The sequence below is a fragment of the Bos indicus genome, chromosome 29 (assembly GCF_029378745.1).
Source record: "Bos indicus isolate NIAB-ARS_2022 breed Sahiwal x Tharparkar chromosome 29, NIAB-ARS_B.indTharparkar_mat_pri_1.0, whole genome shotgun sequence".
NCBI lineage: Eukaryota > Metazoa > Chordata > Mammalia > Artiodactyla > Bovidae > Bos > Bos indicus.
The window spans coordinates 7812685-7840515 of NC_091788.1; the positions used below are offsets into that span (position 1 = coordinate 7812685).

The 27831-nt window shown below is 43.6% G+C and overlaps 1 protein-coding gene across 1 annotated transcript in view; it reads left to right on the forward strand.

Moving 5' to 3' along the window:
• Positions 1-1153: 1153 nt before the first annotated feature.
• Positions 1154-27831, forward strand: part of RAB38 (RAB38, member RAS oncogene family) — a 66231-nt gene continuing 39553 nt past the window's right edge. The window contains exons 1-2 of the mRNA XM_019955351.2: positions 1154-1449; positions 26398-26678. Of these exons, the coding sequence (XP_019810910.1) occupies positions 1248-1449; positions 26398-26678 (483 nt within the window). The 5' untranslated portion in view covers positions 1154-1247. The remainder of the gene's footprint in view (positions 1450-26397; positions 26679-27831) is intronic.

The following is a 27831-nucleotide window of genomic DNA, read 5'->3' on the forward strand; positions in this document are numbered from 1 at the left end:
CACAAGACACTGATACTTGGCCTGAACATTTCAGGATATGTGAGCTAGCCTATAGGGCTGCGTATACACACCCAAAATGTCTAGGTCTTGTTTTCATCATTTGTAAAATGGGAAGAATAATCGTATCTATTTTTAGGACTGCTGGGATGATTAGATGACATGTGTATAAAACCTGGCTCATACCAAGTGCTGGATCGATGCTTGCTCTTATTATCATGTAACATTATCTGACCAGTTGTCTAAATTGTCTTTCAATGCTGCTCAGAGCCTATAGGAGAGGATAGGAGGAAACTAAGCCATGGATGCCCTCAGCACTTACAGCCCAACTATCCTCCTGTTAGACCATTAATTGAGCTTCCCCTGTGGCTCAGCTGGCAAAGAATCCGCCTGCAACACAGGAGACCTGGGTTCGATGCCTTGGTTGGGAAGATCCCCTGGAGAAGGGAAAGGCTACCCACTCCAGTATTCTGGCCTGGAGAATTCCATGGACTGTACAGTCCATGGGGTCGCACAGAGTCGCACGACTAAGCGACTTTCACTTCATTTCAGACCATTAATAGTTGAATAGGTGTGAAAGGCCCTCGGCGTTCACACTCCCAAGCTGTACCAGATCACGGAAAAAGAAGAGGCTGGGGCAGCTCAGATGACTAGTGTGAGGTCACTCACCTCGAAAACCAGGCGTGCCGGACCCAAACCCAGCTGATGGGCCTCCTGAAACTGTTTTACGCGTTGCCTCGCCTCCAAATTCTCTCTACCCCGCGGGGCGGAGGCGCAGCCCACGACCTCAAGAGTCCCATGTTCAGCCAGACCGGTTACCTACCGTCTGTCTCCCCGCAATTCACTTAACTTTTTAGACACTCTCACTTGCCAAACCTGAAAACTGAAACCCACACCTCCAGCTTTGTGGCCAAGATTACAGGCGAGAAAAGCACGTCGGAAACTGTCAGGAGCTGTAACGAATAACGTTTGCAAAAGGGCATCTGCGCGTGAGCCTCCCCAGTCTCCGGGGCCCAGGAATCGCTCGGGTCTCCCCCCGAGCCGCGCGGGCGGGGTGAGCAGGCGGGTCAGCCCGCGGGGCTCGGGTCTGGGCGTTTCTGCAGCGGCCGGGGAGGAGTTCCGCCCTCGCCCCCGTCCCGCCCAGCCGCCGCCTCGCGCCCGCACTCGCGCTCCCCGAGTCTCTCTGGCCCGGCCCCCGGCGGCGCTTCCCGGGTCCGCAGCAGGCACCGCGCGGCAGGCGGGCCGCCACCATGCAGGTCCCGCACAAGGAGCACCTGTACAAGTTACTGGTGATCGGCGACCTGGGCGTGGGCAAGACCAGCATCATTAAGCGCTACGTGCACCAGAACTTCTCCTCGCACTACCGGGCCACCATCGGCGTGGACTTCGCGCTCAAGGTGCTCCACTGGGACCCGGAGACCGTGGTGCGCCTGCAGCTCTGGGACATCGCTGGTGAGCCCCGGGGCCGGGAACTGGGGCGGGGGCACCTCGCAGACCATCTCCTGTGCCAGGGCAGCGGCTCGCGGCCCCGCGGAGACCCGGGTCTACCTCCCGGGCGCTGCGCCAAGAAAAACTTTCCGGGGTGGACTGCAAAGTTGGTTTCAAAGGAAACAAAAAAAGTTTCTCCCTAGCGCGCTGCAACTTCACGTGCGTTCCTTGGCGCTTTGCGGCGGCTGCTTTATCTCCGCCTCCCACAACCTCCCCTGGGATCTCTGGGCTCAGCGCGGGCCTCCCCGGGACCCAGAGGGAGACCCTCCGGAATTGCACTAGGTTCTGATCCCCAGCTCACTTTCCGGGCACCGGCAGTCCTTCGGGTGACGCCGCCCGGAGCGTCCCGCCCGCCCTTCCTATCCTGGTGCCGGGACCCGCGAGGGGAAGCCCCTAGACCAGTTCACAGAGGGAACCAGGAGAGTTCCGGACTTGTGGTGTTTCCCAATTCCTGTTCCTAACTGCTCCCTTTATTCCAACTTTCGACACCCGCTTTTCTAGCGTTCAATCAAGAAAGCTGGAGGTTCTCTGCTTTGAGAAAGCCAAGGACCTTTCTGTGTCTGCATTGGGGGTAAATCTCTCACTGTTTCTGTTTGTCCTTCTGTCTCTCTCGTCTATGAAAAGGAGATCGAGTATATATATTCCTGTTAGGGTCATTTTTGTATAAGGGTCTATTCTTTGCGACCCCATGGACTCTAGCCCACCGGGCTCTTCTGTCCATGGAATTCTCCAGGCAAGGATACAGGGGCGGGTGACCATGCCCTTCTCCAGGGGATCTTCCCAACACAGGGATGGAAGCCAGGTCTCTTGCGTTGCAGGCGGATTTCTTTACCGTGTGAGCCATTGGGGCAGCCCCTTTCTATGACATTCGCCACAGATTTCTTGATTTGTTCCTAAAGTTTTCACTGAGAGGTCTGGAAAATGAGGAGCCTCTTACAATGTTTGAAATCAGAATTTGATTCCCAGGGTTTGTACCAGGAGTTGGGGCTTCAGTCTAAGGTGGAGGTGCAAAGTGTCCCTGGGCCCAGACTGTCGGCGTGTCCAACCCTTCACTGCGGATCCCGAGCTCACCATCCTGCTCCCCACAAGCCCCTTCAGCTCAGCCGCTTCCCCGTTAAGTTGGAAAGCAGTCAGACAGTGACAACTTGGGGACTCTCCTGCTAAGAAATTTTCAGGTCCCCTGGGATTCCTTGTGAACCCCTTCAAACAATCAATCCACTTCACCTGGGTCTATTTCATAGTCTGTGGCACTAGGAACCTTTACAAGTGCTGGACCCAAACTGGCCACTTCTGTTTGAGAAAATAGGTTCATTTTAGCAGATGCATTTGACTGGAAACTTTATTATGGCTTGAAGTGAGAACATATGTGGGAAGTTTTCCGAAGGGCATTTCTTGTTCTGGGGATTCCGGTGCCTCTTTAATCAGGAGCTGCCAGGTCTTATGATAAAACTCTTGACATGTGAACAGATTCATGCCTTTAGTGGCATCGTTAACTGCTCTAGGAGCACAGGGATTAGCAGAGACCAGAAGATGTCATTGGCCACTATCTGATTGGGCTGTATATGTAGAAAACCCTCTGTGAGCCTGGGCACTTTGCTGCTGCTGTTCTTAGTGTCTAACACCTCTGATGTTGCATCAACATCTCTAGGACCCAGGTATAGAATTAGCTTACTCTTTGAACAGGGGTGTAGCTGTAATTTAGTTTTTTATGTGAAAATCAAATGAGGATGTGACCTCAGGCATGTTACATAATGTCTGTGAATCTCAGTGTCCTAAGAATACTCGGGTATAGAGATGAAGAGCCTAAATTCCACTTGAAATGCTTCCATCTGAATCCCTGTTTCACCCCATATCTCTTGGGCAATTTTAAGTAAGTTTCCTAACTTCCTAGTCTCCGTTCCTTATCTGTAAATAGAATGCTTTCTCCCAACAAAGGAGAAAACGAGAGGAAAACCGACAAATGCTAACTGAACCCATTAGTACTTACTCCCTAGGAGACCTGCAGGAATTGTTGCTATACTAGCTACTTTTTGTTTTTTGAATATGTGTAAATGCTAGGCAAGAAGGACATGATATGAGTGTGCTAATTAGATCTTATTAAACAATAATTCCTGATGAACGAATATAACCTGTTCTAAAACACCCAGCACCATTTTTCAGCTCTATCCATATTACAACATGCCATCTTGAGCAATTTCATTCTCAAGCTTAAAAATACCTCCTCCAGTTCTGAAGTTGCCGTAGAGGCTATAGTCACAGAAGTCTGTGTATATAAGAAATCCAAGGAGCCTCAGAAAGTCAGTTCTATAGCTATGGTGGTGTGCACCATCTCTGTAGGGAAGTTTATTTTTCCCAGAGCTTTGATGTTCAATGCTAACCTGTCATTTCAGCCTCCAGCCCAAAGAGCGCTGTGGGCTGGGTTTGAAGTTCTTGGTGATGGTGGTTTAGTCACTCAGTCGTGTTGACTCTTGGCAATGCCATGGACTGTAGCCCACCAGGCTTATCTGTCCATGGGATTTCCCAGGCAAGAATACTGGAGTACCTAGCCATTTCCTTCTGCATGGGAACTTCCTGACCCAAGGATCAAACTGGGACCCCCTACATTGCAGGCAGACTCTTTAACCAACTGAGCTACCCAGGAAGCCGGCTTAGAAGTTGGGCAGCAGGCAAAGCTTGTTGGGGGCGGGGCAGGGGGGGAGGGGAGCTGGGCCATTGTGGGGAAGGATGATTGGAGTGTAGAATGGACATGTTTCAAGCTCCATAGCTAGTCCTGTGAAGAGTAAGTGCATATGGAACCCAGCCTCAGTGGCCCAGTCAGACCCCAGTCAGACCCAATCAGCTAAGTGTATCTTAGAGCGTCTTTAGATCTGCCTGTCGGTCCAACCTTGGGGAATGCTTCCTGTCTGCTTGCTGCTTACTTTTGGCATGTGTCTTACAGGCACGGGTAGTGACACTCATTTTGAGCTTGCTAGGGGTGTTGATGAAGTAGAGGAAACTTGCCCTGTCCTGAGAGGATATCACATCCATCTGCTATCAAGGGAATCTTTTGCTCAATTAGACTTTTAATATCCATTTGGTTCAGGGCCAAGTCGGGTCCTATTTGTTCAACTAATTCCCGTGATCTTTGTCTTGTGGTCACTTAGACTGGCCAGTTTGCTTCTGCAAAAGACTGCAGAAAGTACCTTTTAGGAACTTGTGAAGTAGACCTTGAAATCACTGAGATGAATCCCACAAACCCCGTAGAAGACTCTGAATCCCAGTGATTCCACCATAGAGGAGCATCTGAGTTAGCTTTGGATTTGGAAACTCTTGATAGAGTCAGAGAAATTAAGTAATTTTGCTCAAGGCCACCCAGCTAGTAAGTGGAAGAGCTGAATTTGACTCAGGTCTGTTTGATTTGGAATCAAGCCATGCTTTTTATAACCATAGCCCTGTGAGGGACCCACTGGGGTTATACACAATTCCTCTTTAAGGGCACTGCTTATTTAGTAGATGGATTATCCTTGCCTTCTTTCCCTTATTGCTAATATGTTTTTGGATGGTACCACAGTGCAGAGAGTGAAAAGAAATGGAACAGAAATCTATTTCTGGGCTTCCCTGATGGCTCAATGGTAAAGAATCGGCCTGCAATCCTCCTGAGACATGGATTCGAGCCCTGATCTGAGAAGATCCCACATGCTGTGGGGCTCAAGCCTGAGTGCTCGACTACTGAGCCTGTGCTCTGGAGCCCCGAGGTACAGCTGCTGAGCCCTTGTGCTCCAGATACTGAAGCCCACACGCCCTGGAGCCCAGGCTCTGCAACAAGAGAAGGCACCACAGTGATATCGCAGGGAAAGAAAACAATTGCCACTTGAAAGATGGGCAACTGAGATCCAACAAAGTTTCACGATTTGCCCAATGTCAAGTATTACAGCTTTAGAATATCCATAATGTATAATCCATAATTAATAATATATAATTAATTATATATTTAATAAATATAATAAATAATATATTTATTAGAATACATCTGAAGTATTCTATTGATTACTTTGATGACTCCATCAGCACTTTCAAAGAGAACAACACAATTTTGTCTACAAATCTTGCTGTGCTTTGGGAACCAGGTACTGGAATTAGGACAGTGATAGTAATAGTAGCTAACATCTTTAGACATTTATTCTTACAATTGTCTGTGCATACGTAATTTTTAATTTCCCAGTAAAATAGCTGGTTAAGTGGTAGTGCTGGAACTTAAAACTTGGTCATTGAATCTAGCACCTAGGTTCCTAATAGTTTTGCTCTACTTCCCACAGTTCAGAAATAGAATACTTCAGATGTAGTCTAATAAATATAAATTATGGATATTCTAAAACTGAGATACTTGACGTTGGGCAAATCATGAAACCGTGCTGGATCTCAGTCCCCATCTTTAAAATGACAATTGTTTCATGGTATTGTCTCTTGCAGTCTCTTTCAGCTCTAATATGGTCTCACTGCCCAGTTGCTTCTCTGGTAGCTCAGCTGGTAAAGAATCTGCCTGCAATGCAGGAGACTCTGGTTCAATTCCTGAGTCAGGAAGATCCCCCGGAGCAGGGATAGGCTACCCACTCCAGTATTCATGGGCTTTCTTGGTGGTGCAGATGGTAAAGAATACACCTGCAATGCAGAAGACCTGGGTTTGATCCCTGGGTTGGGAAGTTTTCTTGGAGGAGGGCATGGCAACCCATTCCAGTATTAACATGCCCAGTTAGTATGTAACAGCTTATTCCAACTTTACTTATTAGCTTTGTGACTTGTGCAAGTTACTTAATTTCTGTGCCTTGGTTTCCTGTCTAAAACCTGGGGACAATGGCAGACCCTGCATCTTAGAATTGAAAGAATGAGATGGGTTAATTCATGTAAAGCTGTGCCTGATGCGTTCTGAATGTTAGCTATTACTCTTCTTTTATTAACTGTTATCACAAACTTCTTTCACATACATTTTCCTGCTTGATCTTCTCAGAGTTGCTGAGGGCATAGACAGAGCAGGTGGTGTCAAACCTATTTTATATTAGATCAAGAATCAGAGACCCAAGATCACAACAGCTCTCATGTGGCAGAGGAGAGCAGGAAGAGCAGGTCTGTTTAACTCCATCTTTGATGCATATATTTGAGAAAAATGACCAGATCTGTGGGTCATCAGAAAACTCAATCCCACATTTAACAGATACAGTAGAAAATAAAGTTGGCAGATGATGTAGAGAATCCTTCTCTCCCACGTGAAAAGTTTCATGGCAAGACTCTCCTAAGTAATACATTCCCCTAAATAGTTAAAATCCAACACGTAGGAAAAATATTTCCCCGCAGGGCACATCTGTATTGACTTTCCCCACCTAAGCCGTGTGACGAAGCCCTGGAGGACATTAACTCTCCAACAGGCAGAGGGGCAGCAGAGCGGGTCTAGAGTTACCCGCGTCTAGAGGCAGGAGCCCAGAGCATCAGTGGCCCTGAAGGTCATCTGGGTCACAGTGCTCGGTTGTTTTAGTGTCTGTGATGGGCTTCCACATTGTAAAATTCAACCGAGGTTTTGGACTTGACTTCTCTTCAATAGACGTCAACCGAGACTTCCCTGGTGGCTCAGACGGTAAAGCGTCTGCCTACAATGCAGGAGGCCTGGGTTCAATCCCTGGGTCAGGAAGATCTGGTAGAGAAGGAAATGGCAACCCACTCTAGTATTCTTACCTGGAAAATCCTATGGACAGAGGAGCCCAGTAGGTCTACGGGGTTGCAAAGAGTCAGGAACGACTGGGTGACTTCACTTTCTCTTGAATATCTTTTTTTTTTTTTAATTATTTATCGGCTTGCTGGGTCTTTGCTGCTGTGCGACCTTTCGCTAGTTATGGTGAGCAGAAGCTATGCTCTGCTGGCAGGGCATGGACCGCCGTGGTGGTCTCTCTCGTTGTGGAGCCAGGCTCAGTGGTTGTGGCTTCTGGACCCTGGAGCATGGGCTCAATAGCTGTGGCCCCCGGGCCTAGTGGTCCTGCGGCATGTGGGATCTTCCCGGATCAGGGATTGAACCCGTGTCTCCTACATTGGCAAGTGGAATCTTTACCACTGAGCCACCAGGGAAGCCCTTTTATATCTATTTCTAAAAGACAAATTCTCCGGGAGGTTTTAGAAGTGTCTTAAATATTAATGCAATGGATCTGAAAATGTAGAGAGTGCTAAATTTGGCAACCGCCGTGCCAGGCAAAAAAATAAAAATGCATGGCAAGTCTGGGCCACGTTCAAGTGGGCAGTTATTGTCTTGTTTCTAGCCTGGCTAATTACAGAGTTTCTAAATACCATGTGGGTTAACATGCTATGTGCTTACAAGTAAATAATATGTACACTGAACGGAACAGTGAACTTTCAACATGAGGTGAGGGCTGGGTGGGGAACACACCTCAGGGCTTCTTACAAGGAGGTTGTTAGACTCTCTGGGCATCACAGACACATGGGCATTAGGGCATTAGGATACGTTCTCTAATCTGGGCTTTAGATTAGAGGACTGGTTCTGACAGGTGGGCACAGAGCAGCCTGACCAAGGAGCGCTGAAATGCTTGAGAGGAGGGAATGTGGGGAGCAGCTTCTATGTGTATGTTTGATTTTTTCAGCAAATGTGTCTATTAAATGCCTGCTGCTTCCCTGGTGGCTCAGACAGTGAAGAATTTGCCTGCAATGTAGGAGACCTGGGTTCCATCCCTGGGTCAGGAAGATCCCCTGGAGAAGGGAATGGCAACCCGCTCCAGTATTCTTGCCTGGAGAATTCCATGGACAGAGGAGCCTGGCCGGCTACACTCCATGGGGTCGCATAGAGTCAGACACGACTGAGCGACTAATACACACACACACACACACACACACACACGTATCTGTTAGGCACTGTACTGGTTGGGGAAACAAGAATAAAGACTTGAACAAGACCTTAACAAGTTCATGGTTTAGTGGGCATGATAGCGTGAAAGCAAATACACTGTAATGGTGAGTAAATTGTGTTGGTAAACGTGACTCTGAAATTCTCTGGTGATACAGAAGGGGTCCTGTCCACACCACATCCTCCATTCTCTGAGATTAAGCCTGATCAGACTAAACAAAGCCTCTGGCTAGGGTGATTTCCTGAGCTCCTTCCTAGCACCAGTGACTCCCCGGGAGGGACTTCCATGCCACACACCTTGAGACAAAAGTTCATCCTCTGGCCCTTTTTAATTCTGTCTCCTCCTGAGGAGCTCATGCATTCCTGTGGCTTCAAACTCTGTACCGGTGACTCCCAAACTGTGCTGATAACCTTGCCTTCTCATGAGGTTCAGACCTACAATTCCATCTTCCTACTGGACATTGCCTTTATGATATCTCAGATATATTGCAAGATCAATATGTCATAGCCAAGTCGCATAAAAAAGCAAGATTGCTTGTTTTCTCTAGTAATATAGTAATATATGCTCAATGTAGCAAATGTGGAAAGTACAAAAGAAAACAAAAATACGACACAGCAACAAGGAACATAGACGTTACCGCTCTTAATGAAAGTAGTAAATGATGTCTTTGCAAATCTTAACCAGAGCTATCTCTCCACGTACCGATCTTCACAGTGCAGTGAACTATACTGCTTTTTAACCAGTTACGAAGCCCTGAAACCTCTGCTGTCTTTTCTCCGTCTCTTCTGAGCTGCGCATGCTCTCCATCTCCAGGTCAGATGGTGATTGTGCCTCTCCGGCAACTGCCCTAAACCAGGGGCAGCTCTGTTATCCCCTGTCCTGCTGTCCTAACTCCCTGGCTAGTTCTAGTCTCCTCCTCCTCCAGTTCTTATGTGGACTAAGGTCAAATTTATCTTCCCAGAATATCGCTTTGGTGGTTCTTCATTGCCTACAGATTATAAACATCATGGTGAAAGAAATGAAAGTCCTTGGGATGAGATGATTGGACAGATGATGACTAGAAAGAGGACAGATTCTAAATTTTAGAGCTGTTGAGGGAGAAGTTCATGGGGTCCAAGATGTTCAGAAGTACGTGGAGTCCTTGAGGCCTGACCTGGTGCAAAGGAAACCCGGGATCTGTCTCACTGTGGACTTGTCAGAACACAGTTACTCTCATTGAGGGTCAAAATGATACTTAAGATTTTTTTTTAATGTGTTTAACTTAAAAAGTCATTTTACAATATGAGAATTTGAGAAGTGTAAGATCCTGCCTGGGAAAATGTGTTCATTCATTTGATAAGCACAGGGTTTTTAGGAGGGGATGAACCAGGCATTGGTATGGAATCTGATATTCCACAGGGGACATGAAGTTATTTAAATATAATCATGCAGATGATTACTGACTGTTTTGATAAACCTCTGAAGGAGAAATGTCAGGTGCTAAAGAAAGTCAAATCATGGGCCCTGCCATCGCCATGGTGTGGAGGAGAGGGCTGTGGCTAGGAGGAGGTGGAGAGAGGCAGCAGCAGCAGACAAATTATGAAAGGATGCATATGCTCTGCCAGTGGTTAAGAGGGGTCGTTCTGTACATTTATCAATTTATCAGAGAAAATCTTTGCAGTTAAAACAGCACCATGATTCTGGCAAATAGGTCATTTTATTTCCAGTTTTATAAGCGAGGAGACTGAGCCAAGGGTAAGTAGAACGTGGTGCCTGGTACGCTGTAGTTGCTCAGTAAAAGTTGGTTTGGTGTTAAATGGCCAGTGGGTTGATACTACGGTCATTGCGCAACTGAAACATTTTGAGGAGAGTTGTCTTGTGGAATGTTTAGACTTGATTGCTCCCTCTTCTGAGAATTAACTTTGGAAAACCCTGCAAAGCTTTCAACGCATTGAGAGTCTTTTTAACAGTGTATTCTCTTTGCTTCTGGAATGGACCTTCCCAGATGGATATGGTGGTCCTGCTGCTCCTTGGGTGGAAATAGGTTTATTCTGTGAAGGGAAGAGCCTCATCTTCTAGGGGGGTGTATTAGAGTAGTCTCCATCAACCTGACAAGGTCAAGTCTGAGACTCTAGCCTGGGATTCCAAATTATTGAGTTCCACTAACTTTTTCCAGTTGTTTGAGAGCTTGCTTGAGAAGTTATATGGTCTTAAATTACTCTCTGAAAATATGTCAGGGTTTAAACTTCACCATTCCCCACTCCCTTTAGTTTTCTATTCTCAGGTATTAATCCTGTCCTATCTTTTCTATCTTAGAAAATAGCTCTCTCTTATCCCTCCTTTCAGTAGCCATGTCTTCCTCACAACTCGTCTGAACTACTGCAGCATTGCACTAAAGCTCATCCCTTCCTCAAGCTTTCCCGCCCATCAGCTTGCAATCCACAGAGGTGAAGCTCCTTAAGGCAGCGTCTGTCTCCAGTCAGGTGTTCTCCAGTATGGCAGCCTTCAGTGGATCCTCATCACTCTCAGAGTGAGAGACTAAGCATTTTAGCATGAAGTTCAAGGCCTTTCTTGATCTGGTCATCGTTAGCCATCCTAGTCCCATCTCCTGTACCTGTGATTTTGACCATTCTGGATATCTTACTGTGGCTTCAGTTCAACTACCATCCCCTTTATACTGTGGCTTGTACAGTTGTCTCTGGCTAACTACACTTTCCCCTTTCTTTTCTTAAATAGCTCCTATAGGCCTTTGGTCATCACCCATCTCACTTCCTTCAGGAAGTCTCTTTTGAGTCCAGGTGGCTGAGGAAGATACTGTTTATCTGCTCCCATAATATCCCATGCTTACCCCAGATTAGAAGTCCTCTACCACTGCATTGAGATGCTTTTTCTTCCCAATTATAACCCTAGAACTTGGTTCTAGTCCGTGTTTAGTGAGTTTTATTCAATAAAAAGCTTCAGTCAACTATTTCATCATTGCTCTAAAAATTTCTTCAATAAACAAAAGAAACTTTTTGTTTACAAACAAAAGTTTTTCATGCTTCAAAGACTTGGTAATTTTCTGAACACTAACAGAAAAAGGCATGCCTTTTAGAATTGATAAATACAGCAATCATTTTTCTTAAGGTGGCATTCCATTTTATTTTTCACCATAAAAACTAGGGAGTGACCTTAAAGAGCATTCTTAAGAACTGTGCTTCTTCATTTAACAAAATCTTCCTAATTCAAAGTGAAACGTCATTCATTTGGAGGTCAAATGACAAAGCTGTATTTTCCTTTTATGATTTTTGGATAGATTAGATGAAGTAATAAAGGTAATTTTGACAGAGTTAAAACCTGTAGGTCATCAAAACAAATCCTGCATTTTACAGTTGAGGAAGCTGTGCTCTGAAAGGGGGTTTCTATTGATTTCTCAGGCTCAGAGAGCTAGTCAGAGGTAGAACTGGAACAAGAATGCTGGCTTCTCTGATTTGTTAGGGATGAGATGTGAGGAATTAAAAAATTCTTTTTAAACACCGGGTGTTTTGGCATTGTCTTAGTCCTGGGGCACAGGAATAAATGAATTTAGTAGGTACTCAGCTTTGAGAGCTTCCCTGGTGGCTCTAAAGCGTCTGCTTGCAATGTGGGAGATCTGGGTGTGATCCCTGAGTCGGGAAGATCCCCTGGAGAAGGAAATGGCAACCCACTCCAGTATTCTTGCCTGGAGAATCCCATGGACAGAGGAGCCTGGTAGGCTACTGTCCATGGGGTGGCAAAGAGTCGGGCACAACTGAGTGACTTCACTTTCACTTTCAGCTTTGAGAGTTCACAATAAAGCAATAAAGAAGAGAGAATGTTGGTATGGCGTTGAGGTGAACCAAAGACACCCACAGTTTGGATTCAAAAGACATGCCTGGTTTAATTTCCCCAGTGCTCCATTACAGGCTCAATATGTGGCCCCTTGGACTTCCTCTTCCTTATTCACACTCCGTATTTATCGCCTCCGCACCTCTGCTCCTGTTCTTCTTACTAATTCACATGTCCTTCCCTTTATCTCCACATACCCAAAGACCTGCCTGAAAGGGACCTCCTGTACAAAGACTTCCCTAATTCTCTCCTCCAGTGGTAACTCCTTCCTCCCTTGAATCAACACAGCTCCACTCCCTCCTGTCTTGTCTCCTTTCAGCAACTTATTAGAGTTCTACTGTACCTCTCTAGATATCCTTTCCAGTATTTAGCAGAGCTTGCTGCAATTATTTGTCTCATGATCTAATGAAATGACTGTGGACTTAGCCAAGATGTGGAGAAAGAGAAAGTACCATGGAGGAGAGTGAAGCAAAAGCAGCTTTGGGATGCAAAGGCAAGCGAGTTCAGGAAGAGGGTAGTCAATCATTTCAAATGTCCGGGAGAAATCGGAATTATTACTTTTTGCTCTGAACCATTATGTTTTCTAGTCTGTGTTATCCTGATTCATTATTTAATCTTTCTTCCTCATCAGCCTTGTGTAAATGTGCTCTCTCGGGAAGGACAATGGACAACTTAGCTTCTTGTATACCACCTCAGCCTATTGGAGATCAAGAAATTATCTACTGTGTGAGGGATTCAAACACATTTCAACCTAATTTGTAGGGTGAAGTTTGACAGCAAATGATTTAAATTACTTGTCGACAGGACTGTTTCCCCTGTAATATAACGTGTTATGAATACCACCATTTATTGGGTGTCAGGCATGGTACTGTGCACTTTTTGTGCATCATTTTATTTACTGCTCACAAGGAACTGATCTTATAGGTTCTGTTACTAACCTCATCATAGAGGTCTACGCTTACAAGGGCTAAAAAACAGATAAACACACAAAACTCTTCAAAAGGTGCATAGCAGGTAAGAGATAGTGCTGGGATATGAACTGAGATTTGCTCGGTTACAAAGTAGTAGCTACCTTCTAACTGCTCCATCTACTATTGCCTGTGGGGTAATAGGTAATATGACAGTGTGATAGTTTTCACATATCAAGGATTAAGTTGCATTTTGAAAATGGATAGTATTTATTTTAAAGGAATATTTATTATTATTTTTAACCCTTCTACTTTGGATAGAGCTAAGAATTGAATGAGCTGAATTCTTTGCATATATCATTGCTTAGATCATGTGGTTGGTTTGACTTATTAAGAAATATCTAAATATACTATATTTAGACAGGAAAACCACAGTGCATAAGGGATATAGACTCTAGTTTGAAGAATAAAGATAAGAGTAGCTATGATGCTTGATGGTATTGGAATAAAAATTAAGTCTTTATGGTGGTAGAAGGGGGTGTGTGTGTGTATCTGTGCATTTTAAACTTAATGAAAGAATCCTCTAGACTAGACTTGAGAAGCTACAACAGAGTTTCTCAAACTCCTCAGTTCACAGAACCTTTAGTATCAAAGTACAGATAATTTTTTCATGGTGTCTTTAGGCCAACAGAATATATATTCATCAATTTTTTATTTTTATTATTTTTTGTAATATATATTTTATTGAAGTATAGTTGACTTACAATGTTTCAGGCGCACAGCAAAGTGACTCAGCTATACATATAGACATACATTATTTTTGAAGTTATTTTCCATTAAAGCTTATTATAAGATATTGACTATAGTTTGTTAAGTAATTAGCACCAACAATTTCATAAGTATTATAGTCTAATAATTTAATAGTCCTTTGGGAAAATGGAGGACATAAGTGAAAATGATTTTTATTTCATTTTTAATAGCTATGATTATTTACGATAGGGACATGTATTGCTTTGGGCTATAGAACAGCATCTCAAAACTGAGTCAGAGTGGTCACCACCACCCTCATTTCCTGTTTCTTATTGATTTTCACATGATCTTGCTTTTTATCACACAAACTGCAAAAACGCCAGCTTCAAAGAGATATGAGCACATCAAAGGGAATGTAGCACAATCTAATGTTAAAATCGTGACCTGCCTCTAGTTAGTAGTTCCCGAGGTGTCTGATCTTGATCACCACTGCTTGCCTGGGTAATTTAAAATTATCCAGTTGCAACCCTGTGACTTCACTGAGGCCCCCCAGAGCACCTTGGAACACATTTTGGGAATTTTACCTAGGAAGGAATCTGTGAATTATTTAAGAGTGAAACCCTTAGAGTCCAGGGTCCCTTGTGAGTTATGAAAGTATCTTTAAAGAAACTGTGGAGAGGCGGTTCTGAACTGGGGACAGATTTTTTTTCGGAGTGGATTTTAAGAGTGAGCAGGAGCTTAGTAGTCATGGAAAGTCAATGAATTGGATTAGAGATCTTGCTTTATTCAGTCCACTCCTCTCCCTGATGGGGCTCCCTCTCTTAAATAAGAAATCATTATTCATTGTTACTTTATTGTGTAAAGAGTACTTGTGTTACCAGCTCCATTCTGTTTTGCAAGACCATTGTGAGCACAGACTAAGAGCTTCTCAGAGTACATGTACGAAGGAGAGATCATTGTCATTAAGTCACTATGTCCAGCTCTTTGCAACCCCATGGACTGCAGCACGCCAGGCTTGCATGTCCTTCACTATCTCCCAGAGCTTGCTCAAACTCATGTCCATTGAGTCAGTGATGCCATCCAACCATCTCATCCTCTATCATCCCCTTCTCCTCCTGCCCTCAATCTTTCCCAGGGTCTTTTCCAGTGAGTTGGCTCTTCCCATCAGGTGGCCAAAGTATTGGAGTTTCAACTTCAGCCTCAGTCCTTCCGATGAATATTCAGGGTTGATTTCCTTTAAGACTGACTGGTTTGATCTCCTTGCTGTCCAAGGGACTCTCAGGAGTCTTCTTCAGCACCACAGTTCTAAAGCATCAGTAGAGATCAGTATTACAGGAATTCCACAGCGGGCTTGAGGAGACTACAGTGTAACTGGGGACATGGTCTGCAGTTTGCAGCACGTAGAAAGCGGTGTGGGGCGGGGTCTGATTGGACGGGCGAGCCAGTGGCGCATTGTCAGCGCTGTCTGATATCGGGGAGGAACGAACTGAGCCTGGGGCCAGGTAGTCAGAAAAAGGTCCAAGGAGGTAGGATTTGGTACAATCTTGAAGAATAGGTAGGATGTAGTCAGGCAGAGTCAGAGATGGTGTATGTTCCAGTGAGGATGGGAAGGCCGTGGAATGGTGAATGAAAGCAAGAGGCAGAACTTAGTGAGCCCGGCAAGGCATAGATTGCTAGATTGCACGCAGCAATCCACAGTCTGAGGATTAGCCTTTGACTTGTAGATCAAGCTGTGAAACCTTAAAAATCCCACAGGAGCCCAAGGGGTAAAGTAAATGAACTCTTTTCTCTACCTGGCAATCACTTGTTCATCTTTCCTAAGGTCTTCTCTGAAAAAATCGGTTCTCACTTCTGGACCACTCTCTTCTGCTCCCTGTTTCCCTAGGAAATGAAGATAAAACTTCCCCTGAATCCTGGTTCCCATTTTGTTTCTCTGCAAAATTTCATGTACAGCTGGATGGTTGTATAGAAATGAGGCTGAGTGTGTTAAAGAGTATTTTGAGACAAAGAACCAAATCATGGGATCCTACATAAGCATGTATAAGAGACTTTAAAAAAGTGGATCAATAGCAATGATTTACTTTAAAATAAAATTATATAAATGTCATTGAATTCCAAATAGTTTGTTATAATTATTTGAATAAAATGGATATAGATACATACATTTAAATTTAAGGCAGTGTTATCTAACAATGTGAAAGTAATAGTATCTTAGCCACTTTTTTTTTTTTTTGACTTCAAAATTGAGTGCTTGGCTATGGAAGGCAGTTTGGCAGTTACTTACAAAACTAAATATACCATATAACCCAGCAACTGTGCTCCTTGGTATTTACCCAAAGGAGTTGAAAAATTATGTCCACACAAAAGCTACACACAGATGTTTATAGCAGCTGTATTCCTAACTGCCAAAAGTTGGGAGCCACAGAGATGTCCTTCAATAGGTGAATGGTTGGGGCTCCCCTGGTGGCTGAGCTGTAAAGAATTTGCCTGCCAAATGCAGGAGACTCAGGTTCAATTCCTGAGTCAGGAAGATCCCCTGGAGAAGGAAATGACAACTCACTGTGGTATTCTTGCCTGAGAAATCCCATGGACAGAGGAGCCTGGTGGGCTACAGTCCACAGGGTCACAGAAGAGTCAGATTCGACTGAACACACACACAGTTGAATGGTTAAACCAGATAATGGAATATGATTCAGCATTAAAAAGAAGTGAGCTATGAAGCCATGAGAAGACATGGAGGGAACTGGAATGTATATTACTAAGTGAAAGAAGCCAACTTGAAAAGGCCGTACGGTATGTGATTCCAACTCCATCACATTCTGAGAAAGGCAACGCTATGGAGACAGTGAAGAGAATAGTGGTTGCTAGAGTTGGGGTAGGGAGGGGGGGAAATAACGGAGCAAGAGGATGTTCAGGGCAATGAAAGAACCCTGGATGATCCCGTAATGATGAATACATGTCCTTAAACATTTGTCCAGTGCCGTAGAATATACAACACTAAAAATTCACCCTAAGGTAAACCGTGGGCTTTGAGGGATTATGATATGTCAGTTTAGAGTCAGCAATTATAACTGTTAGTGTATCACTCTGGTGGGTGATATGGATAACAAGGGAAGCTATACATGTATCGGGGCAGAGAGTATATGGGAAATCTCTGTACATTTCATTCAATTTTTCTGTGAACCTAAAACTGTTTTCAAAAATTTAAGTCTCAATAATGATAAAAAATAAACATAAAAAAGACCAAGTGCTTGGTACTGATCAGCTCAAATGAACTCGACGGAGCAATTCATAAAATATTGACCCCAGATTTTTGCATATTCTGAATTTTCAAGACATTCCATATTTGTATTTATCTTCCAATTTGCAACTCTTGGGAAATTGTTCAAATTGCTTTAAATCTTGTGTGGGTCACATAACATGTGAGCAGCCCAGTCTCCCATTTTGGCACCTGTTCTGGGCAGCAGTAGATTTAATTAAGCAAATTATAGAGTGACAACAGGGCTTTGGATGGTAAATCTGGAGGAGGTGTACAGAAATTAAAATACGAGTAAATCTCCAGTCCTGACCACCTCAGCCCTGGAACTTCAGACTCACATATCCAGCTGCCTACTCACCACATCTGCATAACGGACATCTCAAACCTAACATGTCAAAGTCCCAGTCGACTTCCGTGAAACCTGTGCCTCCCAAAACCTGCTCCATTTCAGCTAATGGCAGCTCCATGCTTTCAGTAATTCAGGTCAAAAGCTTGGTAGTCATGTCTGGATCATCTCATAAGTTATAGTTCACCTATCTTCTCTATCTCCAAATATATCTGGAAAACGGCCAGTCTAGACCATCTTCACCACTGCCCCTTTGGTCAGCATCAATATCTCTTGCCTGGACTGTGGTTTCCCTGCTTCCAACCTTGATTCCTGTATGTCATGCCTCAATGCAGCATCCATAGAGATCCATTTACTTCTATCGGTTCTTGTTTCTCATCTGTGCACACTCTTTCATCCAGAATAGCAGGTAGCCTCAGGATAATGGCCTGAAACTGTCAACAGTCTGGATCCTGTGATCCGCCTGCCTCATTGCACATTCTTCTTCTCCTTGCTCAGCTCTCACCAGCCAACAGTCTCCCTGTGTTTTCCACATGCGTGGCAGACACTTCTGAGCCTCAGCATCTTTGTACTTGCCACTCCTCCTGTCTGAAGCCCTCTTCTCCTAAGCGTCCTAATGGCTTGCTCCTTTACTTCTTTTTGATCTTTACTCAAATGATACCTTCTCGCTGAGCCTTCCTTATCCATCTTGCTTTACTTCACCCTGGCCTCTTATGGCTCAGCTGGTAAAGAATCCACCTGCAATGCAGGAGACCTGGGTTCCATCCCTGGGTTGGGAAGATCCCCTGGAGAAGGGAAAGGCTACCCACTACACTATTCTGGCCGGGAGAATTCCGTGGACTATATAGTCCACAGGGTTGCAAAGAGTCAGACACGACAGAGCAACTTTCACTAGCATACTCATTTCTCCTTTGCTGCTTTATTCATTTATTTAGTATTTATTTGGCTGCATTGGGTGGGTCTTAGTTGCAGAGTGCAGGCTCGGTGGCTGTGACACGTGGGCTTAGGTGACCTGCGGCATGTGGGATCTTAGTTCCCTGACCAGGGGTGGAACCCACGTATGTCCTCTGCATTGCAAGGTGAATTTTTAACTGCTGGACCACCAGGAAGTCCCTGCTTTTCTCCATAGCACTTTTCACCAGATAATGTAATATTATATGTATCTTACTGTTTTTGTTTACTGTGGATCTCTTTTTACTAGAATGTAAACTTCATGAGGGCTTCCCTGGTGGCTCAGTGGTAAAGAACCCACCTGCCAGGAAGGCAACAATTTTTAATGTTTTTTTTTTTCCCCCTTAGTTGCTGATTTTTTTTTCATTGCATGTTTCTAGTGCCTGGAAATTCACTGGCATTCAGAATTTTTTGTTAGATGGATGAAAGAAGTAAAGTGGTAGGACATAACTTAAATAAAGTGATTTCAGTGGGAGTGGAAAGAAAGTGATAATTGTCGGGGACATGACAGACGATGATTCTTAAAGACTTGGTAAGCCTGAAAGTAATCACTGGGAGGGAGTGAAGAGTCAGGGGTTATCTGTTCACTCAGCAAGGAGATCTTATTGACCACCTACTAGGTGCCCAGGTCAGTGTTTGTCATGGGGCTGCAGAAACTTGGCTCTGGCCGGGGGGAAAGAGGCTGGCAATTTTGTAGGGGATAATTACCCAAGGTTAATTCTAGAATAGAAGCCTAAGTGACTTGGAAAAACAGTGATTGATTGACACTTTTCTGTCACTGGTTTGGTGGAACAAAGAAGTGAGGAGAGATGATGAAAAAGTTCCAGAACCACTGCCAGAGAGTCAGATGGGCTCTTGGAAAGTGATGAGAACCATGCTCTCCAGCAATAGCCTGACTCTGATCCTTGTCGGGGGGTCTCCCTGAGCCTTCAAAACCTGCTTATATCACAGGAAATTCAGTGGCCATTTACTCTTCGTAGCAACTGGATGTTTTTTTTTTTCTCCTTTCTCCAGATCCTTGTTCAAAGTTCATGGTTACTTTTGGTTTTATCTACCTGCTTTTCATACCATTTCTCTCTAGAAATTAAGAGCGTACCTTGGTATGGTATACTTTTAACCCTACTGATCTTGCCATGACCTCCAAAATTTATATTTGGAATAAATTGATTCCAAGAGATTATTTCTTAAGATGAGAATTACTATGAAAGCACAACATTCCAGTCTGAAATTCACTGCAAGGATATGCACATAACCCTGTTGTAATAATGTTAATTTTCTCCATCAATGAACATCTATTGATTATTTACTGAAAACAAGAGGAGACTATAGAGTAAGTGTCTTAGTAGGTGGCACTGGCTCATGAAAACAAGATAATGCTGTATTTTAGAGGAAGGAAGAATTTTAATTTCAGTTTATTTCTACCACAATACTCGGAGCTCTTACTATATCCAAACAGTAGAGGAATAAACTTCAGATTTACGGTGTAAAATGTGACCAGCCTGCTCTCCAGGTTTTTGCAATGCCAAGTTGGAGACAGAAGCATGAAGATGCAGCATGGTAAGTGTGAATGGAACAGGATAAAGAAAATGCTGTGGGGTCGTGAAAAAGGGAGCCAGGGTTCCGGCTGGCAGGTTCTGTGAGGTTTCAGGGCACAGAGATAGGATACACAGGATGTAATTGAAGGTGAGAGGGGACATGTTGAAGGAATTCAGACTTTGGGAACAGAGCTGCAAGAAAAAAAGGCCAGGAAAGCCAGAGAGTAGTGAAGGATGTGTTCTGGGAAGGACAGGTCACCCAGTGTGGCTTGGCTGTGGAGCACTCGGAAGGAAGGGACGGGAGAAGAGCTTGGAAGGGTGGTTGGAGACAGTCTTCCAATGTGTAGTTTCATTCGAGTGTCTTTTTTTAAAGCGTGGAAGAATCATTGAAGGGCTACAATGGCAGAGAATAGTGGTAATATTTGTATTTTGAAAGTGATTCTAATAGAAATAGAAGTTTTAAAACTTCAGCTAGAGAGGGCTTAAAAAAAAAAACAAAAAAAGAGTTTCCTAGGCCCCACACAAAAGCAGTACAATAAGAATCTCTGAGGAGGATGCCCTGGGGACGGGTGTTCTGTAAACATTTTGGGTAATTTCTTCTGTCCCCCCAGCCCTACTGAGATATGTGTTAGTCGCTCAGTCGTGTCCAACTCTTTGTGACCCTATGGACTGTAACCCTCCAGGCTCCTCTGTCCATGGAATTTTCCAGGCAAGGATACCGGAGCGGGTAGTTATTGCCTTCTCCAGGGGATCTTCCCTACCTAGGGATCGAATCAAGTCCCTTGCACTGCAGGCAGTTTCTTTACCGTCTGAGCCACCAGGGAAGCCTCTACTGAGATATAAGGTTACTCAGTTTGTGTAAGTTTAAGGTGTACAACGTGATAATTTCATATATGTGTATACTGTGAAATCATTCCCACAGTGAGGTGAATAACATCTCCATCACCTCACATAGGAACTCCCAGGTGGCTCAGTAGATAAAGAATCTGCCTGCAATGCAGGAGATGCTGGAGTTTGATTCCTGGTTCGGGAAGATCCCCTGGAGGAGAGCACGGCAACCCACTCCAGAATCCTTGCCTAGAGAATCCCATGGATGGAGGCGCCGGTCAGGCTGCAGTCCATAGGTCGCAAAGAGTCGGACATGACTGAAACGACAGAACACACACCTCACCTGATGACCTTCTTGTGTTTGCTGAGAACATTTGAGACTTACTCTTTTAGCAACTTTCCATTATGTAATACAGTATTGCTGACTATAGTCACTGTGCTGTGCCTGAGATCTCCAGAATTTATTCATCTTATAACTGGAAATTCATACCTTTAACCAACATCTCCCCAGTTCTCTCATCCCCTAGCCCCTGACAACCACCATTTTATTCTTTGTTTTTATGAATTTTTGGCGGTTACGGAGTTTTTAGTTTCTTCCTATTAGTGAGATCAAATGGTATTTTTCTTCCTCTGTCTGACTTATTTCTCTAACATAATACTAATGTTGTTGCAAAAGATAGGATTTCCTTCTTTTTTACGACTAATATTCTGTTGTACATGTATACAGTTGGTCCTCTGTATCTGCAAATTCCACATCCACAGATTATAAAGGACAGAGTGCATTTTATAAGGGACCTGGGCACCCGTGGATTTTCATATGTGTAGTGGGTCCTGGAACCAATGTTCTGCGTGTACTGAGGTTTGACCAACCACATTTTCTTTGTTCATTGCTCTGTCAATGGACATGAGAGTGCCTGTTCAAGGCAGTGATTTCATTTCCTTTATCTATACCCATTAGGTGATTTCTTGTGCTGCCAGAACAGCAACTGTCTGAAGACCTGTGTTAGTTATACTTATATTTATTGTAAGGGGAAATGGAGGTGATAAAAACTGAGATGCCAAGAACCTCAGGAGCTTTCAGGGGTCCAGATGAGGGCTTGAACTGGAGCAGAGAGACTACTGATGGAGCAGAGGGGCAAAGTCAAGAGCCCCTTTTGAACTACAAGTGTTGGTGGGATGTGGGAGACCCTTTGTGTGTGGGGATGAGAAAGGAGCTGGAAGATGACTTTAGGGACCACCCTGGTGGTGGTGTGGATGGTGTTTCTGGGAGCCAGCACAGGGAGAACAGGAGGAGTAGGAAGCAGATAACCGGGTGTCTTCATATGGGGGAGGCTGACCAAAGGGGGTTGGCCAGAGGCAATAATGAACTCAATTTAGGTGTGTAATTCAGTTCCTTGTTTACCAATGAGGTAACTGAGATGCTGAATGATGACGTGACTAGTTTGAGGTCACACAGCTAGTTGGTTATTAGAAAATCCTCTTGTTTTTATACCTGTCTAGAAGATTCACTGCTTGGTTATGCTGAGAGCATCCAGATAGTACTAGTAAATAATTACCAAGTGAAAAATATTATTAAATATATACTATAGTGGTGTTGCTGGTGTATGTTTTCAGCTGAATCCATGACAGCAAACTGGCCATTGCAGGCCGTTGGAAGAGAGAACCAGGTCTTGATTTCATGGTGTTATCATGGGGTTTTGTGCATATGTGCTAAGTCTTCTCAGTCGTGTCTCACTCTGTGTGATCCCATGGACTGTAGCTGCCAGGCTCCTCTGTCCATGGGATTCTCCAGGCAAGAATACTGGAGTGAGTTGCCATGCCTTCCTCCAGGGGATCTTCCTGACCCAGGGATCGAACGTGCATCTGTTATATCTCCTGCATTGGCAGGCAGGTTCTTTACCACTAGCACAACCTGGGAAGGCCAACATAGAGCTGCTGCTGCTGCTGCTGCTAAGTCGCTTCAGTTGTGTCCAACTCTGTGCGACCCCAGAGACGGCAGCCCACCAGGCTCCCCCCATCCCTGGGATTCTCCAGGCAAGGACACTGGAGTGGGTTGCCATTTCCTTCTCCAATGCATGAAAGTGAAAAGTCAAAATGAAGTCACTCAGTCATGTCCGACTCTTTGCAACCCACCAGGCTCCTCCATCCATGGGATTTTCCAGGCAAGAGTACAGGAGTGGGGTGCCATCACCTTCTCCAGAACATAAAGCTAGGAGGCATGAAAACAGCAAGCGTACTTAGAGATTGGCCAGAACAACTTGATTTTACAGATGAGAAAACTGAGTCTCAGGGAGAGAAATATAGTTGTATAAGGCTGCACAGGTAACGGACACAACTGAAGTGACTTAGTAGCAGCAGCAACAGCACAGGTAACAAGGGATTAAGATGAAGCCTCCCCCTGCCCCCACCCCACTCCCTCCTGCCACCTTCTGACCCTTTGACTTAATGATTTCTGTGGGAGGTCATCCGAACTATTACGGCAGCCATTGTACTAACCTTTGTGATTCGGCTGATTGCTTTATCATTTAATATCCCTTTAGACGGAAAACTGAATCATGAGCCATGTCCACATGGCTATGGAGTATTTTAGGTTCGACAAGAAATGGGGACCTACATGGAAAACCAACTCATTTTCAATCTGGGCCTCCAGTATGACACTCTTGGTTTAGAAGTTCTGTATCTACAGCACAAAGCACCGAACCTGGACCATATTGTCTAGTCAATAAATGTGGGTCAAATGTGTGATTTGACCCCAGTGGCGTTTTTTTTTTTTTGAATTATAGTCTTTGTTTAAAAAGTAAATCACCTGTGATGGATTCCTCAGGTCTCTACTGGGTCCACATGTAGGCACTCACTAAGCGTCACATGGTTCTCATTCTTTTCTTAAGAAACAGCAGAGAGGGCTGTCAGCTGACGAAGGCAGGATAAAATGAGTGCCGGAAAGCTCTTGGTCTGAATGTGACCTCTTGCTGGAATGCCAAAAATACGAACTTGCCAAGTCTCCTGGCCCAGTGACCTCCATATACAAAGGTCTTTTCTTTCTAGAAACAAACCTTTTTCTTCTGGTTTCTGATCTGACACACATACCCTCACAAACTCAAACACACACACACACACAATCCCTACGAAAGTGGAAGTCTATGCGGTCTATGTAGTATATCTTTTTTTTTTCTCCCTGTATAGACCCTTTGCCATATATTTGAAATGTAAAATCTTTCTTCCTAAAGGCTGCCTTACTGAACTATGAAAACCCTGGACAAGCAGATTATTGAATAACCCATGACTTTGCCCTTCATCTGATTATTTCTCTGAAAGGGATCATAAGACATCCTGAAAAAGCCCAGAGGCCTTCAGAGTTCCGAATGATCACAGAGGGCCTTTTTCCCTTGTCTTCCTGAAATGTCATGGCCACCCTGATCAGTATCAAAGGAAATCACTGTATGCATAAGGATCTAAAACAACAAAAAACGGAAATAAAAGAAATTTAGAACTCATTTTGGAAAAATGAAAGTTCATCTGTGGGCTTTGGGTCATATGAGGAGTATTATACCACTCTTTCATTGACTAGATGACTGTGAGGAATTTTTTTTAAATGCTGGTATAACCCAAGTAAGGAATATTTTAGGACAGTCATGTGGCTCTGACAAAGTGCTCTTCTTTCCAGTGACATGTGCCTGAGAACACAGGCTCACACACTAGGTGAGGAAGCCTTGACCTTCATGTGTTTTCATTAAGTGCTTATGGATCAGTTCCTCTTACAATCCACAGTGCTAATGCCACTGTGAACATGACCTACAAAAGAATTTGGTAACTTGAATTAAAACTCACCATGACAAAACCTTGAACTCAAATGTTAAGTGTCCTTAGAAGTATGTTGACCTACAGATACATGCCAGTTTCAGCATTTTTTTTAAAAAAGAAGTTGGCTTATTCAATACACACTTTAATTTCTGAAACTTTATAAAACTCTGAACATGAAGAAGTTCCCAAATCACAATAAAATAACTCTGCCTGGTCATACACTTCTGGAGTTTGGGGTTCAGAAAACATAAACCCAGTCTTCAGTATCTCCCATCTTCAGCAATTACTTGTGGACAGAGTTAAAAGCAATAGGATTTTTTTCATATTTGTTGATCAGCTCAAATTCTTGTGATGTTCTTTCATAAACTCTGGTCTAGAACTCTGATTTCACTACCATTGTCATATTGTCTTTTATAATTTTTAACATGCTGGAGAAAGGGAGAGAAAGCTCAAGTACTAGCTAGTTGCTAGGGACTGTGCTGGGTACTTTACATACATCAGTTCATTTCATCCATGTAACAGCCCTGTGAGGTACATATTATTACTTTTGCAGATGGGGAAGGCTAAACTTATTGTGTTTAAGAAACTTGCTAATATTCATTTAGAAAATTAATAATCAGAGCAAAACTGATTCTGGCTGATTGGTCTAAATAAGACCAATCCATGGTAAAGAATCCACCTGCAATGCAGGAGACCTGGGTTAGATCCCTGGGTTGGGAAGGTCCCCTGGAGAAGGGAAAGGCTACCCACTCCAGTATTCTGGCCTGGAGAATTCCATGGACTGTATAGTCCATGGGATCGCAAAGAGTTGGACATGACTGAGCAACTTTTACAACAACAACAATGTATTTATATGTCAGAAGGCTTTCCTTACCCAATAGATTGCAGACTAGTTAAGGGTATAGGTCATCTAGTTCAGTGTTGTATTCCTAGCATGTAGCTCAGAAACGGGCATCGATGGATAAACATGTGTTCTGTTCAGTTGAGTTGGATGGGACACTCCTGGTACATAAACCCAGGGGAGAGAGAGTATAAGACAATGGTTTAGTAACTGAGGGTATTTGTTGTTGGTAAATGACTATGAGCTTTGGATTCAAAAAGCTCAACTTTGGATTGTAACTTCTTAAGCTTGCATCTGTATAATTTGAAGAAGTTACTTAGCCTCTCTTGGTCTCACTTTAAAATGGGAATATTAATTGTACCTTCGTGATTATTTATGAAAATTATATTTCTGATGGTTAGCGAATGTACTATTATCCTTAATAGGAGTTGACTGCGGATGCCTTTGTAACATGCTAATCTAATTAGTACTAATTGTCCCACTAAAATGTAAACTCCATGATGGGAGGTATTTTCATGTTTTAATCATTGTATTCCAAATATTTAGAACACTACTGTCCAATAGAGCATCCTGTGATAATGAGAGTATTCTCTACTGGGGTGTCTAATACTGTAGCCACAACCACATGTGGTTATCGAACACTTGAAATGTGACTGTGGAACTGAATTTTAAATTTTATTTCATTTTAATTAAACCAAGGTAGGCATATGTGCTAGGGGTACACTGTATTAGCACAGTCCTGGAGTGTTACACGGTCCAAGGATATTTCAATAATTACTTATTACATGAATGAATCCCCTTGGGATTCAAAAAACAAACAAAAAAACAAACAAGAGCTTCCTGGTTGTGTATTTAGTGCATTTTTTATAGAGAAGCAATGAAACACTTTACGGAGTGATCTGCTCATTCTGGAAGCCTTGTTAGGGTCCAGTATATGATTCAGTTTACAACAGAAGTGAATTTTTGATTTCTGTTTCTTTTTGGTGATAGGTCAAGAAAGATTTGGAAACATGACACGGGTCTATTACCGAGAAGCTATGGGTGCATTTATTGTCTTCGATGTCACCAGGCCAGCTACATTTGAAGCAGTGACAAAGTGGAAGAATGACTTAGACTCAAAGTTAAGTCTCCCTAATGGCAAACCAGTTTCCGTGGTTTTGTTGGCCAACAAATGTGACCAGGGGAAGGATGTGCTACTGAACAACGGCCTCAAGATGGACCAGTTCTGCAAGGAGCATGGTTTCGTGGGATGGTTCGAAACATCGGCAAAGGTAATGTGACGTTAAAGGATAAGCTTATTGTAGGCAGGATTCACAAAGAAAATGGCATATCATCATCATCATTATTACCATAATGATAGTATATGTTTGTTTAGCGATTTGTAGTTCTCAAACTGTTTTAATCTCGTTCTTATTTCAAGGGGATGGGTGCAACTGTGACCCACAATTTAAGGTGTTTGTGGCTAAGGCAGCAAAGCAACCTGTATGTGATCACACTGACAGTATTCAATAACTGTGTTCATGTTTGGAGTGCTTATGATATGCCAGTGGGATTTTTGTGTGTTTTCTCATTTAGGCCCCACAATAGCCCTGGTAGGTAAGAATGATTTTAGTCAATGAAGGAAACAGGCTTCACTTTCAGTGTCACTGCTTTACTCAAGTATTAGTTGACTCCATCAGCACTTAATATGTTTCACTGTGTATTAGGAACTGTGCTTTGCCCTAGAAATGAAAAGATGGCCAGAGCACAGAACGAGCACATTGGGAATGTTGGAATAGTGGGCTGAGAGAATGGGTGGCAAAAACGCCTGTAAGGAACATAGTGTGGCTTGGCACTGCTCACCGTCCTGGTGGCAGCGAGTAGCAGGAAGTGTGGGCAGAGTCAGGGCCGGAAGACGCAGAATCCAGTGTGAGCTGGTGAGAGGCTTAACCTCCCCTCTGTGCTCCACGCTGTTATCTAATGTATCAGGGGCACAATTTTTACTCTGCTCCCTTTGTCTCTGTGTCTCAGTATCAGAGAGAAAAATAGTTTCATCATACATTTTGAAAAAAATTTAAAAAATCATAAATTAAAAGTAAATGGTTTAATATATTTTTCTGATATTTTCTATGTGCATATATATATATATATGTTTTGCATTACTAAGATTGCATTCTGCATAGTTGTAAATCATAATTTTTCCACTTATTTATTTGTGGAATACACATATGTATACTTGTGGAGCACAGGCACTGTGCTAATTGTTTGGGATTCATCTTTGAGTAAGATAGGCATTGTCTCTGCTCTGAGGGAAGTTAACACCTAGGCCTTGCTGTGAACCTTTGAGTGCGTGGTTTGGAAATACAGCTTGAATGGACATCATTTAAATAGGCTTAAAGAAAGAAAGAAAGAGAAATCATTCAATTGTGTCCGACTCTTTGCGAC